The 19,180-nt window shown below is 37.3% G+C and overlaps 1 protein-coding gene across 5 annotated transcripts; it reads right to left on the reverse strand.

The window, feature by feature from the left end:
- Nucleotides 1–45: 45 nt before the first annotated feature.
- Nucleotides 46–18,456, reverse strand: TSEN2 (tRNA splicing endonuclease subunit 2). 5 transcript variants are annotated; one of them, XM_058171809.1, is made up of 12 exons: nucleotides 18,321–18,456; nucleotides 16,319–16,538; nucleotides 16,106–16,187; nucleotides 14,879–14,915; nucleotides 6,436–6,907; nucleotides 5,919–5,996; nucleotides 5,193–5,243; nucleotides 4,700–4,838; nucleotides 4,220–4,256; nucleotides 3,271–3,382; nucleotides 1,714–1,803; nucleotides 46–401 (listed from the first exon to the last, which is right to left on the reverse strand). In XM_058171809.1, exons 2-12 carry the CDS (start codon nucleotides 16,505–16,507, stop codon nucleotides 342–344), a joined length of 1,347 nt encoding a protein of 448 aa, XP_058027792.1. In that variant the 5' UTR covers nucleotides 16,508–16,538; nucleotides 18,321–18,456; the 3' UTR covers nucleotides 46–341. The 5 variants fall into 5 exon arrangements, with proteins under 5 accessions (XP_058027792.1, XP_058027791.1, XP_058027790.1 ...); XM_058171808.1 differs by having other exon boundaries at nucleotides 17,917–18,429; XM_058171807.1 differs by having other exon boundaries at nucleotides 18,129–18,428.
- Between the last annotated feature and the right edge of the window lie 724 nt (nucleotides 18,457–19,180).

Consider the following 19,180-nt stretch of genomic DNA (forward strand, 5'->3'; position numbering starts at 1 on the left):
CTTTTATTTGGCATAATGTAGCAAAAAAAATTGGTTGACAGAATAAATCTACTTTTTTGTTTAATTTATTAAAGCCATCTCCAACATACATGGTGTAACTAGAACATATTGAGCCAAGACTATAGTAGAGGTTAATTAACTCTAGAAGTATTAAGCTAATAGTCATAAAACATGCTCATCTTAATTGTCACTCTTCATTTGAGCTTTCATAAAAAATCAAACTTGTAGGACTCTGTATTATATACACTTAATATATACATGCTAAAAGGAAGAATAGTTAAAATTTATTTAGTTTGCTGCAGTTCTATTATTAATATTGCTCAACTTTCGGATTCCAATTTTCACACCTCTTCTTGTTCACTACGTTCACAGGATGAAACCCAGCGATTTAGGATCAATTCCTTTAAAGAGAAAGACACTGGTTATAAAATAAGTAAAATACATAAATATGGCTGCTGAATTGTTAGCTAATGTGTATTGTTAGCTAATGTGTATTTTCTTGCTAAAGAGATAGCTTAAGGAGAAATACTGCATTTGGGCTGCTTCTACCTATTGCGAGTATTTGGTTCACACCAAGGTATAGCAAGCCAGAGCCATGATCATTGGTGCAACTACGAATAGCACTGAGACTATTAGTGGAAATGGAAGAATGATTCTAATCTAATCAATATATAATGGTTGCTTCATCTCTAAATAAGCTGACAGTTGATCAATGAAAATATAGATAATCCTTATTTTTTTTGGGGGGGGGGAAAGGAGCATATATTTGTGAATTTGATTATTTATGAAAATATCTTTGTCATCCTGAAATCAGTACCTGCATCACTATCACACTTATTAATAGACAGGCGGAGTGGCAAATCATTAGAATTGCCCAATGTGCACATTCCCAATTGAGGTTTTGGCATTCGCTAATTCAGTATTTATGGCATTTTCACAGAAAGTAATTACCACTAATAATTTCTTCTACTAATTGCAATAGCACTTCCAATATCTTTTGGCTGATCCTTAGATTTTTTTTAAAGATCAATTTACTATTTGATGAACGTTTTACATAGCTGATTTTTAGCATTGTGTATATTATGAGATTTTTTAAAAAGCTTTTTCTCTTTGAACATATCATTCTAGTATTGTGAATGCTTCATAGACTTCTTGTGATTTGATGGAAATGCTTCGTTTCAAGATAAGATTCGCTCAATTTCCTTTAAAATTAAAGAACAGAGTATTTTGCATTCAAACCATTATTTTCCATAGTTTATTTTACTATGCATATTTTTATTAGTGATTAAGAAATGGGACTGGCAACTTGACTGTAAAGCGAGGCAGTTGCTAAGTGAAATTCTGGGTTTATCTTACTTAAGCTTTCCTTTGCTTTACAGATCTGGGAAGGTTGTAAATGTAAAGCTGCAAAATTTCTTTTTCATCAGCAACATAATTGCAAATGGTTGCTAAACAAAGCAGTCACTAAATAAGTACTATTTAATTCTTGCATGAATTAGTTTAATATACCTGTATCATGCATCATTCCTATTTCTTAGGGAGAAATTATGTATTTCAATCTCTTTTAATCTATAGAAGAGATCTCCTAATTTGGTTTTAGAGAACTGATAGTGAATAAATAACACAGTATATTTATTTACTGTAGCAGTAAATAAATACACAATTCAATGTTCATTTCTGACAAAACATTAAATTGGGGGAAAACGTACATACCTGGACTTTCATTCTTTTGAGACATTCAGGTGAAAGCATTTCTTTTTCATTCATATCAGATGGCTTAATCAAATAGCAGAACATGAGTTCCTGGTGACAAATAAATTATGTTACCAAAATGCCAAGTAAATGTAAATACAACAGATGTTTCTCCTGAAAACTTCAAATTAAGGTTCATTCACTCTTTATAGCAGTAATGGGACAGACAGCATCAATTATTCTAATTAAAAACAAGGGTAAAAGAGACCTTTTATAAGGTAGTTTTATACAAAGTCTTATCGTTTTCTGAAGAGTATTGGAAGCTCTTGATCGTTTTATTGCGCTTGGGTGATTTTCTAGAGCTGATTTTCAGAGGAAACTGAAGTGAGAAATGTCTATGTAAAAACAAGTAACCTAGAGGGATGCATACCACTTTAGATTGAAAGGTAAAATATACTTTGCAGCAGGGGTCTCCACCTTGGCAACTTTAAGCCTGATGGACTTCAACTCCCAGAATCCCCCAGCCAGCTTTGCAAGAGTTGAAGTCCACCAAGCTTAAAGTTGCCAAGGTTGAAGACCCCTGCTTTTGGAGTGTGCAGGGATGGAAATGTAGACTTGCCTGCAACTCCTGAAAGTGGTTGTGTCATTTCCTAGGATTGTGTAGCTGCCTGTTGCGGCCCAGTCCCAAGAAAGTATGCATGTGGTTTTAGGAGTGTTGGGCATGTATTCTATTCGTGCTCCTGGATCATCCGAAGCACCATTTGGCTTTGAATGGGAAGTGGTGCAGAGCCCTCAAAATTAGGTTCCTTGGCCTTCAGAGCTAACTTTCATCTCTAGTTACTATAATTCAGTTGCTTCCTTCCATCCATTTACTCTTTCTAAAATGTACAGTGGAGAGTATCAACATTTATCCTAAATAGTATATTAGGACAAACTAAATAAAAATATATATTTGAAAAGTGATCTGTAAAAGCACTGGGTATCTAAGTATTCAAGCAAACCTCAATTATTAGAGAAGTACATTCTGAACAACTCAAGCCCCCTAAAAATTAGAAAGCTGAAATACTGCATAGTAGCAGACCATTACCCTGCTTTCCCCAAAATAAAACATCCCCTGATAATAAGCCCAATCGGGCTTTTGATCGCATGGCAATAAGGCCAAGCGCTTATTTCAGGGTTCAAAAAAATATAAGACAGGGTCTTACTTTCGGGGAAACATGATATTATGAAAGTTTAGCTTTTTAAAGTGATTTTTTTGAAAAATGGCATCTAAAATCTGGTTCATATCTGTGCTGGAATATTAAACATGGAAAAGAGGAGAATCTTTCCATCACAGAAGTGTCAGTCAACCAGACCACATTTGTGATTGCTTTACAATTCACACACTGAAACATATATGAAAGATGATTTTCCACTGTTAACCAGAAAAATACATACAAACACACATATGCGTACTCTTTTATTACAAAATTATTTTATTACACGCTTTGTATAATTTCACCTATTGCGCTTAAAATTATACAACCATTTTCCTCCATAGCATTTTTGGTGTAATTTAAAATGATTCTTATTGGCTACCTTGGAAACGTTTGCTGTAGTTCTGTTCAATCCAGACAAAAATTTCCAACTGAATGGTCTGTGCAATGGTCCATCAAAATCATCATTAATTAATTCAGCAATTACAGAATAGCTGGAAAATAACCCCCCAAAATCCTTTTAGGATGAAAAGTTAAAACATGTATTCAAAAATCACAACCCAAATAACTTAAAATACTGATAGTTCCTTCAAGTATAAGTGAAAGAATCAATTCAGCAAACAACAGGATATTAGATCTCTTTTCATATTCTAAGTCTTTTTCTGATAGTTTCTCACAATATTCATTCAAATAGATAAGTAGACTATGTAGATTAAAGGAAAGGTAAAATTCAATGTAACATTACAATGATGAAACTGATTCTATCAAACGCATGAAAATTCATGCTCTCCCCAGCCACCAAAGCCATTTTTCCCTTTTCCAAATCATCTCTTTTCCCCAGAACAAATATTTGTGAGGAGAGGTACTCATCACCATCCACTTTCATGTTTTAATTACTTTAATTAGAAGGAGCAACACTGGTTTGCCTTCATCAAAGCAGCATTTAAAGACAAGGTCAGCTTTTAATAAAATACATACTAATAATGCAATATAAGCATGCCAAAATCAACATAAAAGTTTTTTATGTTTGAAATTCCAATTATTTAAGTGTTTGAAACCTTTATTTGAATCTCAGGGCATCTCCAGGGCTATTCTGTGGGTAACAGAACATTCCAGTGTAGGATTGATTATCTGAATGTTCTTATTGAAGATGGCCACCCATGGGATCTCCTAATTTGAGGTTACTCTTAGCTTCAGCTTTGGAAAAACAATATTCGGAATTATGTCAAAGGAAGTTAGAAACAAACATATAATCATAATTTCAAGTAGCATAAAAATTAAGCATAGTATATAGTAAAAATGAAAACTATATCCAAACCTTAATGCTATACCTGGCATGGTAAAAAGGAGGGCCTTTTCGATATAGCACTACAAATAGGAATAAAATGAACATTCATTTATTACAAAAGTCATATTTTTGTTTTCAGTTGTAACAAGGTAAGATTACAGAACTTTGAGAATCTAAACCACTTTATAGTAAGATGAGCTTGTATTCTAATGTTATAACATGAATGTAAATAAGTAGAAATGATATCACATATTTATTGAAAGTAAACAGATTTTTTACTTAATTCTATCTACTAAAACTCTCAAGTCTGTACCAAAGGTGCTTTTTTCAAGAGGCAACTGGACTTTCTGTTTTTTCTTTGAAGATGTTTTGCTTCTCATCCAAGAAGCTTCTCAAAGAATATTCCTAGCAGCAGAACATCAACCCCACTAAAGAATGACTGTTCACATAACAGAGCAAGTGAATGGACCTATTCTTGTACAGTTACTTCATTAGGTGCTAATAATGAAAGAATGCTACTTACACAAATCAGTTCCATATTTCAGGCCAATTTTAGGGACCCATCCTTTACTACGGAAGTAATGATAAGCCATGTATGTAGCCTTAAAATTGGGCTGTGCTTTACTAAAAAGGTCCCATAGCTTCAAGATAGATAAAGGTGCCTTAAAAACATAACCATATGATTATTGTGAATGAATATATTCTAATATTATAGAAATGTCACAGACAGTGCTTTGCAAAATTATAAAAACAAACAAAATAGAATCCAATTGTGAAATCTGTTATAAAAAACAGACAATAGTAGCTTGGTAGGGCTATTCATATTTCACAATGAAATTATTTACATTAATTAATAAAAAATATTTACATGAACAAACAAGTAGCATCCTTTTTAAAGTTGGTATAAAGTGCCTTAGAAAGAGTGTGCTTTATTATTTGCTAATAATTACTCCAATCAACAGATTTCTCACTCAAGAATGACTGCTGACAACATTACCTCAATGCAATTAACTTACCTCATTGCAATAAATATTTAAACATCCAAGAGCATAAACCAGGAAAAAAGCCTAAAAATGACATCAAATAAAAATTAATTCGTGCATGTTTAAAGTACTAGAGTACTGGGAAAGCTTTCTTATTTAAAGATACAAAATTATTGCACAATATTGACAATTTTATAAGTAAATGGGGTTTAGTTAGAGTAATTCACATCTGAATAAGCAAGTATAGGATTACAGAAAAGTATTTCTACACAGCAATTATAATACAAGAGGCATTTTCTTAAGCAAGTTAAACTGGGGAAAAAATGATATTTTTCCCTTTACTTATGTACTACCACAAAATGGAAGCAGTCCAGAGAGGAATAAACTTCCATTGTGTACATTAGTGCTAAGCAACAGAAATCCATTGCTGAAGGAGGAAATCAAGGGAAAATCTGAGGGAACATTCTGTGAAAAAAAGTATGAGGTGATAAGACTTGGTGAGTCAATTTTTGCTATCATGCAACATTTGATGGCAAATAGATAACTAACCCCAGCTAGTTGCTGCTTAATCAAACTTCTTACAGTAGGTTTGCTAGACAATGTCACTTTGTTGTTCCAATTATGCAAGCATCAATTTAATCTCCCAGTGTTATATGTTTGCCTGGAAGTTTTCAATTTAGACTTTTGAAAAGAAGACTTCTTTATAAGACTTTTTCCTAATATATGTAGATGCAAACTAAGAGAGAACATAAAACTTACCTCTTCTAGACTGAGTTGCAGATATTCAAAAATCCTGAAAGGATTTCTTCGGCATACTAAGTTTGCTTTTTTAATTAACTGCAAGAAAGTAATCAAAGTTATAAAGAAGAAATCAAAACATCTCTGTAATTTACATAGCATCAGCTAAAGGTCAGCCACCATAATGAAATATATTTCCTTTGTGCCATAAGACATCCTCTTGAGCTTTTCATTCCTAAATCCTCCAACTTTTGCTCTAACATTATAACCGTTTTTCAGGTAAAGACATGATTTTCTGGATGTCCCTATTCAGTCTCATCAGTGTTGCAAAATGCTTTGGAATAGGACAGAGGAAATGCAACCAGACTCCTGAAATAAAATGGCAAATGATTTCTTTAAGTGCACTTTGCTGATATCCATCAACTGATTAGTTTCAGGACCTCTTAATAAAAAGGGATAAAGGACATCTATAAAGCAAAATACCCAATTTAATAAGTTTTAAATTGACTTTACCATTTACCAATCAAGTTATACTTACATGCAATTCCTCACTTGTTTCCTCTTCTACACACAAATCTGATTCTTCTTCTATTAATACAAGTTCGTGCTCGTATTCATTATTACTAAAGCAATGAGATTTTGGTTCAACATAATTGTCTTCTCTGCAGCTATCATACATATTGAGAGAACATTGTTGTGGTGAAGGAGTTTTAGCTAAAATGTTAGAGTCTGTTATATCTGATTCACTACAGTCATGTTTGTCTAATGAATCACAACATGAATTATCTTTGAAAGACCTGTTTTTCCCATTAATTTCAGATGAAGTCATTGGTTCTTCTTTATTAGTTTCCATTTTAAATGTTTCTTCATCTTGAAATCTATTATTTTGTCCAGTTTCTATTCTCAGATTAATTTGTTTAGTATAATTTTGTATGATGTTTTTAATTGTGGAATCATCCATTCCTTGTTCTGACAGACGTTTTTCAGCCCATTCAACACAATGCTGGTATCTGGAATAGAAGAAAATAGAAAGTATGGGCTCATAAATAAACATATGAACAATATAAAAGTATATCTGTAAAACAAATGATCACTTCTCGAGTTTTACTGAAGACCTAGGTATATTAGGAAGAGAAAATTATTCCTCAGAATTTGCTTGTCCCCTCCTTTGAGGGACATGGATGATTTAGAAATATGAAAAATAAATAAATAATATCTAGTTTCTTTAATAATATATTCTATATCTCTGGCTACTCATAAATATTTTAATGGTTATTCTTCTATTGCACAACATACAAAGACTACAGGTATGATTGTCTTTCTGGGTTATTTAGTGAGGATTACCCTCAGTGAGAAACCCACAACCTCTGAGATTCTCAGTGGGGCATATGAAGAATAAAGTATTATTCGCTAAAGCTTTTATCTTTTGATCAAGACAATAGAGTAAGAGGCATTGAGACAAATAGATTACAAATTCACTACTGTAACGCATTTTATTGAATGATGAGACCAGTAATTTCACTCTTGTACTCATTTCTTTTATGATTGTTGCATTGTTTATTTTATTTGCCAGTTATTCTTGCAAGCTGAGCATCCGGAGGAACAGCAACTTGTAGATAAAATAAAAAATAATACAATGTAAGATCGCCCTGTTCCGGGTGACTCGTTCCCTCCTTCATCAGGGGGAGCGGGATGACCCGCTGCAGGGACGTGCTGAGGAGTTTAACGGTTATCTATACGATAAAATCGTTCAGCTGCGGGACGGGTTGGACCAAAATTGCGGTGACCCTGGTGAGGTGCCCGAGGGTGGTCTTGGTGACATTGTCTGGGATGAGTTTGACCCTGTGGCTCCCGAGGACATGGACAGGTTGTTGGGTAGGCTGAATGCCACCACGTGTTTACTGGACCCGTGCCCCTCCTGGCTGGTGCTGGCCACTCAGGAGGTGACACGAGGCTGGCTCCAGGCGATTACGACCGCTTCTTTGGTGGAGGTGTCTTTCCGGCCGCCTTGAAAGAGGCGGTGGTGAGACCCTCCTTAAGAAGCCTTCCTGACCCGCTGTTTTAGGTAATTATCGTCGGTCTCCAACCCGCCGCGGCGAAGGTTGTAGAGAGTATGGTGGCATAACAGTTTCCCCTACACCTGGATGAAACCGTCTATCTAGACCCGTTCCAGTCCGGTTTCCGCCCGGTTACAGCACGGAGACGGCTTTGGTCGCGTTGGTGGATGATCTCTGGAGGGCCAGGGATAGGGGTTGTTCCTCTGCCCTGGTCCTAGTAGACCTCTCGGCGGCTTTCGATACCATCGACCATGGTATCCTGCTGCGCGGTTGGAGGGATTGGGAGTGGGAGGCACCGTTTATCGGTGGTTCTCCTCCTATCTCTCCGGCCGGTCGCAGTCAGTGTTGACAGGGGCAGAGGTCGGCCCGAGGTGCCTCACTTGTGGGGTGCCGCGGGGTCGATCCTCTCGCCTTCTGTTTAACATCTACATGAAGCCGCTGGGTGAGATCATCAGTGGTTTCGGCGTGAGGTATCAGCTGTATGCGGATGACAGCCAGCTGTACCTTTCCACGCAGGACCACCCCAACGAAGCTATCAGTGCTGTCCCGGTGTCTGGAGGCCGACGGGTCTGGATGGGGAGAAACAGGCTCAAGCTCAATCCTCCAAGACAGAGTGGCTGTGGATGCGGCATCCCGGTACAGTCAGCTAAATCATGCTGACCATCGGTGGCGAGTCATTGGCCCCGATGGAGGGGGTGCGCAACTTAGGCGTCCTCCTGGATGAACGGCTGTCTTTAGAAGACCATTTGACGGCCGTCTCCAGGAGAGCGTTTTACCAGGTTCGCCTGGTACGTCAGTTGCGCCCCTTTCTGGACCGGGATGCCCTGTGCACGGTCACTCACGCACTCGTGACGTCCCGCCTGGATTACTGCAATGCTCTCTACATGGGGCTCCCCTTGAAGGGCATCCGGAGGCTACAGTTAGTCCAGAATGCAGCTGCGCGGATGATAGAGGGAGCCCCTCGTGGCTCCCACATAACACCCATCCTGCGCAGGCTGCACTGGCTACCTGTGGCCTTCCGGGTGCGCTTCAAGGTGTTGGTGACCACCTTTAAAGCGCTCCATGGCATAGGGCCGGGTTATTTACGGGACCGCCTACTGCTACCGAATACCTCTCATCGACCCGTGCGCTCTCACAGGGAGGGACTCCTCAGGGTGCCGTCAGCGAGGCAATGTCGTCTGGTGGCGCCCAGGGGGAGGGCCTTCTCTGTGGGGGCTCCCACCCTCTGGAACGAACTGCCCCCGGGACTTCGTCAACTTCCGGACCTTCGGACCTTCCGCCGTGAGCTCAAAACATACTTATTTCATTGCGCAGGACTGAGTTAGGTTTTAATTAATGGGTTTTAAGTGGGGTTTTATTTTTTATATTTTTAATTATTTTAATTGTTAGGCTTTATAATAAGTTTTTTAATTGTTTTTTAGATTGTATTTATCTGTTTTTTAAATGCCTGTAAACCGCCCTGAGTCCTGTGGGAGATAGGGCGGTATATAAATTTGAACAATAAATAAATAAATAAATAAATAAATAAATAAATAAATAATAAATAAATAAATAAGATCGGAAATGTAGAGCTGAATCTGAATTGCAGCCTGAGTTCTAGGGTCTTAATTAAATTTAGGATTTTTTAGGAATATTTCAGAATTCTTTTCTTTTAAAAGTGCAATGGACTAAAGGAAATATTTAATTTGATCACTTATTTGTATTAATTGTTCAGAATAATTAAAAGTTATTACATTGTTATTTACAGTATCAGAAAACTTTGAAGTATTTAATACTGGTTTCTTCTTCTTTTTTTTTTTATTCAAAACGTTTTACAAAAAAAATCCCCCCCTTTCCCCCCCAACCCCCCTCCCTTCACTAAACCCTCCCTTCACTAAACCCTCCCCCCTCCCCCCTGACTTCCCGGATGAAACACAAGATATAGTTAAAAATAAAACAAACATATGCTAAGAAAATTTTCCCCCAAAACTATTATACCAATTTTCCCTTTCTAACTCTGACTTCCTCCTAACACAACCAAAATCCTTCAAGAAGAAAAAAAAATATAAAAAATAAGAAAATTAAGAATTAAGAATAACAAAATATATAAATCAATAAAACAAATTAATCCTAAAGTATTTAAAATCAACTAAAACATAAAAATCCAATCCAATTCATAAAATATCTCCCTTATAGCTTCTATAACCATATAATTTCCCCCCCCCCAGGTCTTCCTTACATAAACTCTTTCAAAAATATTCTATTCAAGATACAATACAACACATTATAAAATTTCAATACCAAGAGTTACAGTAGCTATTCAAATTTAATCCATCCTCGTCAAAATCCAGTATAAATCCAAATACCTAGTCTTTTATACTAGATATAAAACATATAATCAACCCATTTCTTCCAGGTCTTCGTCATTGTCTTTCAGGGACAATAATATTTTTGTCTATTAATAATTCAAAGAATAGTACTTTTGTCTCTTGCCATTTTTTTTGATGCATTAATCTCTGTCTTTCCTTCATTTCTCCTTTTGAAAAGTCAGTCACAATATTGCCTAGTAAATCCTTACGTTCAAAAATCCACAAAATACTACCATATATTCCATCAGTCCAAAGAGGGAATTCTTGATAAACATTAAGCCTATAAGTTTTTTCAGTTCGGGAGACAGCCTCCTGTAGCACTAATTCTGACATTTCATTCAAACTATTTAAAGGAAACTTCTTTACATCAACTTGTTTATTCACGATCATATCTTCATCCATTGCATTTAAGTCCTGTTTCAGTTCGTATTTTTTTTTTTTATTCAAAAAGTTTTACAAAATTTTTTTCCCCCTTTCCCCCCCTCCTCTCCCCTCCCTTCACAACCCCCCCCCCGACTTCCCGGAACGGGCACAAGGTATAGTTAAAAATAAAACAAACATATGCTAAAAAATTTTCATCCCAACTTAATTATACCCCTACAATCATCAATTCCTAACTTCCCCCAAAAACAATCAAGAATAATACATCATAATCACTGAAAACAGTCTGATAACTCTTAGTCTGATATCTACGTTGAATATAGTCAATCCATTTTTTCCATTCCTTTAAGTATCTTTCTTGCGTATTATCTTTCAAAAAGGCTGATATCTTCGCCATCTCAGCCAAATTGGCAACCTTCAATATCCATTCTTCTATTGTAGGTACTTCTTTTTTCTTCCAGTATTGTCCTATTAATAATCTTGCTGCTGTTATTAGGTTTAAAATCAATTTAGTCTCAATTACTGTACAATCCGTAATAATTCCCAACAAAAAAAATTGCGGCAGGAACTTTATCTTCTTTTTCAAAACATTTTGTAAAATCCACCAAATTTTTATCCAAAAGGCCTTTATGTCCACCTTCAGCTCCTGTTCTCCTATTTTCAAGTTTTTCTGAAAAGCAACTTGCAAAATTTGATTCCTCACTGTTCTTTTCAAAAAATAAACCACAATGTCTCTAGGAAGTTTCTTTTGCCTAGCAATCCAGGAATTCACTCTATAAATTTTGTCAATTTGATAAGCAACCTCTTGTGGATCAAGTTCAATAAGTTCAGCCAGAGCTTCTGATAAAATTTTTTTTTAATCTTCCCCTTTCTCCTCATTCAAGCCCCTAATTCTCAGAGCTCCTTCCATCATTCTATACTGCATCACCACCACTTGATCTTCATTTTTGTCCAATTTGATTTGCATTCCTCCCATTCTATTTTCTATTTGCTGATTTGACTGAGCAATTTCTTGCACCTCCTCCTCCACCACCTCCAGTCTTTTTGCCAAACCTTGAAAAGCCATCAAAATATCTTCTCTTATTTTTTTATTATTCTCTTTTATTTCTTCTCTTATTTTCTCATTATTATCCATAATCTCCTTAAACCTTTCTTCAAACACTTTCCCTTGCTCTTTAATCAAATCTTCTAAAGCTGGTTCAGAACCCCTTCTACCCCCAGTCTTAGGTGGTTTAGTAGCCATTTCAGTTTTTAAGATTCACAAAATATAAGTCTAAAAGCTTCTCTTTTCCCCTTTAAGTATAGGAAAGCTCACTTCACTTCATTAGAATCCACACATAACATTTCTTATCTTCTTAGTTACACAGGCTGTTTAGAATTCCATTCGTCACTTTCACTCCCTTTCAGGCGCCATCTTAAAGAGTCAGTTGAAACAAAGAAAAAAAAAACTTTCTCTTTTTAAAAGGGTAGAAGTCAGGAGATCAAAAATACTTGCAATCCAGTAATTGTTCACTCGCACTCATTCCGTCTGCTTAAAGAGATCCATAAAGATAAGACAAATAGCAGAGATGGACACTTTCTTCTTTTCCTGCTTTTGCAGGTGCGCACTGAAGTCGGAGTTTATGGCAGGAATATTTATGGGACCGTCGACCCTCAGGGCTCTGCTTAATTAAAAACAAAGCCCCTGGGGAGGTCTACCACTACACCCCCGCAGCTCTTATCTTTTCCCTTTCATCCAGGGAAAGAGATTAAAGCCGGCTTTTCCTGGCTTTTACGATGTTCAGTGCGGAGCCCCTTTAATTAGGAGCTCAGCGAAGAGGTGGCGCCACCGGAAGTCCAGTTCGTATTTTTGAGTAATTAAATACATTCTTTCTGTGTAATCCTGTATAAAGTCACGAATCCATTCTTTTGAAAGAACCTTCATAACAAAGTTCTTGCTGAAAATCCCCTTATGAAATACTTAAACAACGTAATATGATCCAACAAACCAGAATCCAACACAATAAGATGATGTCTCCATTCAGTTTCGATTTCGCAGCAAGCTATTTGCAGTTGGTCTAAAACGCCATTTTAAGAGAAGGAAAAAAAAAGAATAATTTTTCTCTCTTTAAAAAGAGGAGGAAGTCAGAAAATCAACAATACTTGCAAACCAATAATTATTCACTCATGCTTCTTCCGCCTGCTTATAAATCCACAAAAAGAAATCAATTGTTAGCAGAACTTGGACACCTTCCTCTTTTCCTGCTGTTGCAAGAGACACGCTGGATAATGGAGGTAGGAGGGATTCGAAGGGATTCACCTTCCAGGACTTTGCATAACAAAAACAAAGCCCCTAAGGGAATCTACCTCTCTCCCCCCTGCTCATTCCCCTGCTCTCTCAACCAGAGGGAAAATTAAGTCGGGAACAGCTGTTCGAAAGCTATTTACACCGGCTTTTACAGTTATCTAGCGCGGAGTGCCATAAATTAGCACCCAGCGAGAAAGGTGGAGCCAAGCGGAAGTCCAATACTGGTTTCTTCTTGACTGGGATATGAAGTATGCTTCAGAAAGAATTACTGATGCCAGTAATGTTTGATGATGGCAGTCAGAGTAAACTCCAACACTCATTTTTAAATGCTTCTTGGAGTTGTTTGCTCAGCCCTTTAGGATTCAAGATTGCTCTGATGCCCGTATTCATCTTTTGAAAATAAAAAGATGGAATAAACCAAACCAAAGCATGACCATTATTTCTAAGTTTCTGCTAACTCATGCTTAAATATATGACTTTTCAGCATATTTCTTGAACATTTTTTACATTGCTAAGAAACAATAGCAATGACAGATGTGACTTTCATAATAGAAAATAAGCCTATTTCTGAACAGACAAGCAAATTCCGAGGAATAATTTTCTGCAGCAGTATTCCTCACCTAAGGATCAAGAGTAAACTGTGATCTGGTTAACAATTCTAAAATATGTTCTCCTTTAGCTTTCTGGATTGCTTTGACATCACAATATTTTTTAAACCCTTCTTAAACTTGGATAAGGAAGTATATGATAATTTCAAGAAGCAGAGAAGATCTTTTGTATGCCTTTATAATTATCTGAGGATCTCTATAAGCAACTTGTTTTTGCTATCAGAGGTCATACTGAATGGATCCAGCAGTTTTAAATATGTTGTTCTTTGCTTTTTTCTGCATCCCTAAATATGGCAAAGAAGAATTACTCTACATTTCAGGCTCTTATAAAGAGGGAATTTGTTATTATTGCTTAAGAACGTGAATATGTGTCCCATTCTCAGACAAATGTTTTTATCTCTATTTTAAAAGTCAGTGAGGAATGAAACATAGACAATTTTTTTAAAGATTATCCTTCATGAGAATAAAATGTATGGACACATGTTCTCTACTGAATTATAAAATCTGAGTCTGAAAAGTTGTAGCTAGTTCAAACTCTACTGCTGACCAAGTATGGCCAGACACTGTCCTCCATTCAAAAAGGCAAGTTTAAATGTGAAACCAGCTTAACTCCTCCAGAACAAAGTGTTAATTCCAAGAAGGAAAATCAATGTTAATTCTGGAAAGAGAGGGTTTGCTGAAATTATAATTGACAACAATAATCACTCTGATTTCTTCACTAACCAAAATGTAAACAAGTGAAGGTTCCCCATATCAAGCCCTCGCAAAAAAAAGTGTAATTCACCTAGAAATTTTTAAAACTGTTTTCTTTGATATGAGAACAAGAAAAACAGGACCACGCTTGATATATTTTCCTGTTAATTCTGAAGCAAGATTCAGTATATCATATATTGCAACAGATCACTGCTAGTTTAATACTCAAAAGTATAGTCATGATGTTACCCAGTTTGGTAATGAAACGCTGTAAGAAAACTACCAAACTGAGAGAGCACCAAGATCACACAGTTCAATCCTGAACTACAAATATTCTCTTCTATTGGTAATACTCAAAAGGCATATCAAAGTATAACTTAAATCATTGTTTGATAATTCTTGGTTCAAAAAAAAACTGCCAATATTTAGATTACTCCACTATAACCACTTAATAATTGGAACGATGATGGGGCAAAGAATTAATTGGGGAAAGAGTATTTTGTTTCTTTAAAGTATCTTAATGAAACAACACTTGATTAAACTGTTACTTTTATAGTTACTAAGCATGCTCAAACTCTAGGCTAGACAAAGTGAAAAGAAAACTTACTTTTTTGATGAGATTATTGGCATATTTAATTTAGCATCTGCAATAGAAAGTATAATTACTATTTGGATACAATTTCAGAAAGGAATTCATAATAATATATTTACCGTATAATATTCAAAACACTTTAATATGAAAATTACATTGAATGTTGGGAGAGGGACAGTATATAAATATATGGGGTAAATAAATCTAGAAATATGCTGATCTTGAAATAAATTTGAGAACTGAAGCCATCTCTCAATCTGCACAATCAGAGAATACAAAGCAGTACTGTTGCAATTTTGTGTAACCAAATGCCTACCACATGCCTTTTTAATTTATCTGGGAAGAGTCTAAGCTGCTTACTTCTGAGGAAATGGACAGAAGTCCTTAGAGATGCCAGTTTTGCTAACTTTGTGCTGGACTGGTGCCCCTCTTGGTTGCTTAAGGTCCTCTGGGAGGTGACATGCAGTTGGATCCAAGCAGTGAATAGTGACTCACTGGAGCAGTAGTGGGATTCAAATCCTGTCACTACTGGTTCGCTTGTGGATGCGCTTGCGTGATGCTTCTGTGCATGCGCAGAGACATCAGGTCGGGTGGACGGAGCCTCCTGCCGCCACTGCTACTGGTTCGCCCGATCCGGAGCGAACCGGTAGCAACCCACCACTGCACTGGAGGTTGGGGCAGGGCTACCTCCCTTGAAGGAGGCATTAGTATGCCTGTTTCTCAAGAGGCCTTCCTTGGACTCCACTGAGTTGGACATTTTTTGTCCAATCTCCAACCTTTCCTTTTTAGGGAAGATTCTTTTGAGGTTGAAATGCCAGGTTATTTGTTCAATTGTCTCTCCCACAGTATCTATCTACTTTTTCAACTAAGTCTGATAGGGTGGACATGCCAAATGCCTTTCTTTAAATACTTTAAATACTAACAACCCATGGGATCAAGAAAGTGTGCCTTCTCTCCACAGCTCTTCCTTTGTGAAGCACCCTTTCTCCTGAGATATGTCAGGCCTTCTCTCTCCTAATCTTTTGAAAGGCTTTGAACAACTGCTTCTTCCTGCAGGTTGGGTGAAGCTAGAACTCAATTCAGTTGAACGTGGGCTGTGTAGAGGTTTATTGCTTTTAGGGTGCCACGTTTAGGGGGCAGGAGATTGGTTGTTACTGTTATGTGATCCTGTCCAGGATTCTGGTATAGAAGATGGAGCTATATAAGTCTAATACACACACACCCATACATGATTCAGTTTACCTTTCCATTTAGCAGTCAACATAGGATCTGAAGTATTATATTCTGGTCGACTTCTTGAAAGAATACCTTTTCCAAAAAATCCCTAGAAAACAAGCAAAGCTATGATACCACTCATTTAACAAAACATTCTTTGTTCAGACAGAAATGCAGGATCAGTATCCAAGTATTATGATTAATTTAATGGATTATACAGATAAAATGAGCCAAAAATACCTTGCTATATAGCTGTTCTATATCTTCAGGATTCTTCACAATTACATTGTTATTTATCAATTCAGCCGAGCACATTTTATAAACTCTTCCATGACTGCCTTCTACGGAAGGAGAAATAGGGAATGGGGAATCATATGATTCATATACTTTTCTTTTCCTTCTGGGAGGATGAAAAATTGCTTCTGCCATTTGGTATTATCTTTCTCTTCAATGGAAGTACCTAAGGGTAAAGAGCATAAAGAAATATTTGATTATATTCTAAATGATTAATTGTTTATGTTGTCCAAAGCTACATATAGGTAGTCCTCACTTAGCACCTCCCCTGTTAAAGACCATTTACAGTTAGGGCAGCACCGAAAAAATTACTTTATGACAAGTCCTTATAAATTTACTTTATAAAGTAAAGTAAAAGTACTTTATAAAGTAAATTTATATAAAGTAAAATTACTTTATGATAAGTTATAATTGTTGTAGCATTCCTGCGATTATATTTGAGATCCAGGCATTTTACAACCAGTTAAGTGTTGACGACTACTGTAGTATCCCATGGACATCAACCTGCTTCCAACAAGCAAAGTGAATGGAGAGGCTATCAGTAAAACTGAAAACTGCAGTCTTGTGATGTGCTTAATGATTACAGATGAGTTGCTTAATCACCTTGGTAGAATTGAGGTCATACATCCATCATAGTCATGAAATACCTCACTAAATAACCATGTAGTTTAGTGATACCAGTTGTTAAACAAAGACTACCTATATTCTTAACAGCTTGCAAAGTATTGTGTAGGTCCAAGACTTAAAATAGTGGAAATACCAGAGACTAAATATGGACTTATATGCATGATAACAGTAGGGTTCTTTACTGAGGTATAGGCTCTTCCCAAACACCAAAGAAAGTATTTTGAATCAAATATAGCTTCAGGGGATGTCATAGAGCCATCCACACTGGAACCTTTGGCAGTAATATGACCACTATTTTATTTTAAAATATATCCCGACTTTCCCTGCTAGTCTCCAGTTTAGCCACTTGCCATGCTCTCCCCTATTGAATTATTAAACAGGCTGGATCATGCTTAGCATTTCTGGAGGTTGGTGGGCAAGGTCTAGTATCTGCTAGATACTGCCATCTGCTCTGGCACTTTTTATAACCTTTCACTCAATACCAAAAAGGGAGAAAAAAAGACACTTGCACTTAGTATCTTTTTTTATACATACCATAAGCCAACTGAAGAGAAAATAATAACACATCCACCCCTCAAAGACATGTATTTTTCCATTATCTTATTCAGAACAGTTAAGAAAGAACTTTTATGGTTATTTGAAACAGTATTTATAAATGGGTTTCTGTCCTACTCTTGGTATCGTAAGTAAGAAATTCCATATAAATTCCTCTGCAAAAATGGAAGTAACAAGAGCTTGTTTCCCTGAGGAAAGACTTGATGTGCCTTCTAAGAAGGAAGAGCTGGCATGCGGTATATAAACTTGTTACACAAAACACCCAATTGTTCTTACATTACTAATGATGCTAAAAGCTAAAAGAATGCCCATTTCCTTAATTAGGTTGCTATGAGCATTAAAAAAAAAATACTTCTGTATACCGCGTGCAAATTCAACTGGTGCAAGGAGTTATGGCTCCCTGATTTGGCCTCTATATTCTTCACTTTTAAAAAGCCCCGTTTTCAGAGTTCGCGAGCTGGAGACTAAGAGCTCTTTTACTGCGCTTTGGCAGTAAAACGTGGCTTAGTGCCCCTTGCAAACGCGGCCAAGGGCAGCCTAGCTAGCCCTAACTTCTCGCCGCTTCCTTGCCGACCTTGCTGAGCACTGAAGCTACTCCCCAGGTTGGGTCTCACTTAATGCGTGGATAGGAACCCCAGGGCTGCAGTCTCGAAAGAAAGACAGACAACGAAGAACCGTTCCGCGCGCCTGCCCGGATAACAGCAAGGCAAACCCCTATGACGTCGGCAGAAGTGGAACCCGACCAGAAAGAGACCACCCGGCTCACTTAAAACTCCCGGCGTACTGTTAGAGCCGAAAGGTTTTAGTTTGACGACTGTTCTCTCATTTACGGTCCAACGTGGTTGTTGTGGCAACGGAGAAGCGCAGCAGAAGGCCCTTCGGAAGGTGGCGTGGATTTACGGCTCGGTTGCTGAGGCAACGGAGAGGCGGGAGGGGCGAGGGAGAAAGCGCGTGATTACGGAGGGACGTCATGGCTCCGTCATTGCGTTTGGGTGGTCACGTGCCTTTCATGCGACAGACTCTGGGGATGTCTTCATGTGGGGGAAGAGGGGTGCTATAATGCAGGCGTCTCCAACCTTGGCAGCTTTAAGACTTGTGGACTTCAACTCCCAGAATCCCTCAGCCAGCAAAGCTGGCTGAGGAATTCTGGGAGTTGAAGTCCACAAGTCTTAAAGTTGCCAAGGTTTGAGATCCCTGCTATAATGAACTGAGTCTAGTTGAGCTTGAAGGTATTTAGGGGCATCTGTTCCATGCAATAGTATGGCTGCATATCTCTGTACACAGCTAGCTATTTCTTTCTCTGCAAGTTAACAGTTTTCCAGCCAACCTTTTCCCAAAACTGAGAATTTACAATGTGGATGTGTATTTTAAAATGTCAGGGGAAAAAAATACTAATGTACAGGCGGTCCTTGATTTACAACAGTTCATTTAGTGACCACTCAAAGTTACAAAAAGTGACTTATGACCTTTTTTCACACTTGACAACCATTGCAGCATCCCCATGGTCAGGTGATCAAAAATTGGATGTTTGGCAACTGGTTCGTGACGGTTGCAAGTGTCCTGATCCCTTTTTGTGACCTTCTGACAAGCAAGGTCAATGGGGAGACCAGATTCACTTAACAACCA

This window comes from Ahaetulla prasina, chromosome 2, assembly GCF_028640845.1.
Source record: "Ahaetulla prasina isolate Xishuangbanna chromosome 2, ASM2864084v1, whole genome shotgun sequence".
Classification (NCBI taxonomy): Eukaryota; Metazoa; Chordata; class Lepidosauria; order Squamata; family Colubridae; genus Ahaetulla; species Ahaetulla prasina.

What these genes read in the sequence shown, in the direction of transcription:
- TSEN2 (XM_058171809.1), bottom strand. Translation starts at nt 16,507, where the DNA reads ATGGCAGAAGCAATTTTTCATCCTCCCAGAAGGAAAAGAAAAGTATAT. An exon ending in AAACAAGTGAGGAATTGCAT is followed by an intron (nt 5,997 to 6,435) that starts GTAAGTATAACT and finishes ACTTTCTTGCAG; the next exon opens with TTAATTAAAAAAGCAAACTT. An exon ending in CCTCCTTTTTACCATGCCAG is followed by an intron (nt 3,383 to 4,219) that starts GTATAGCATTAA and finishes GTTATTTTCCAG; the next exon opens with CTATTCTGTAATTGCTGAAT.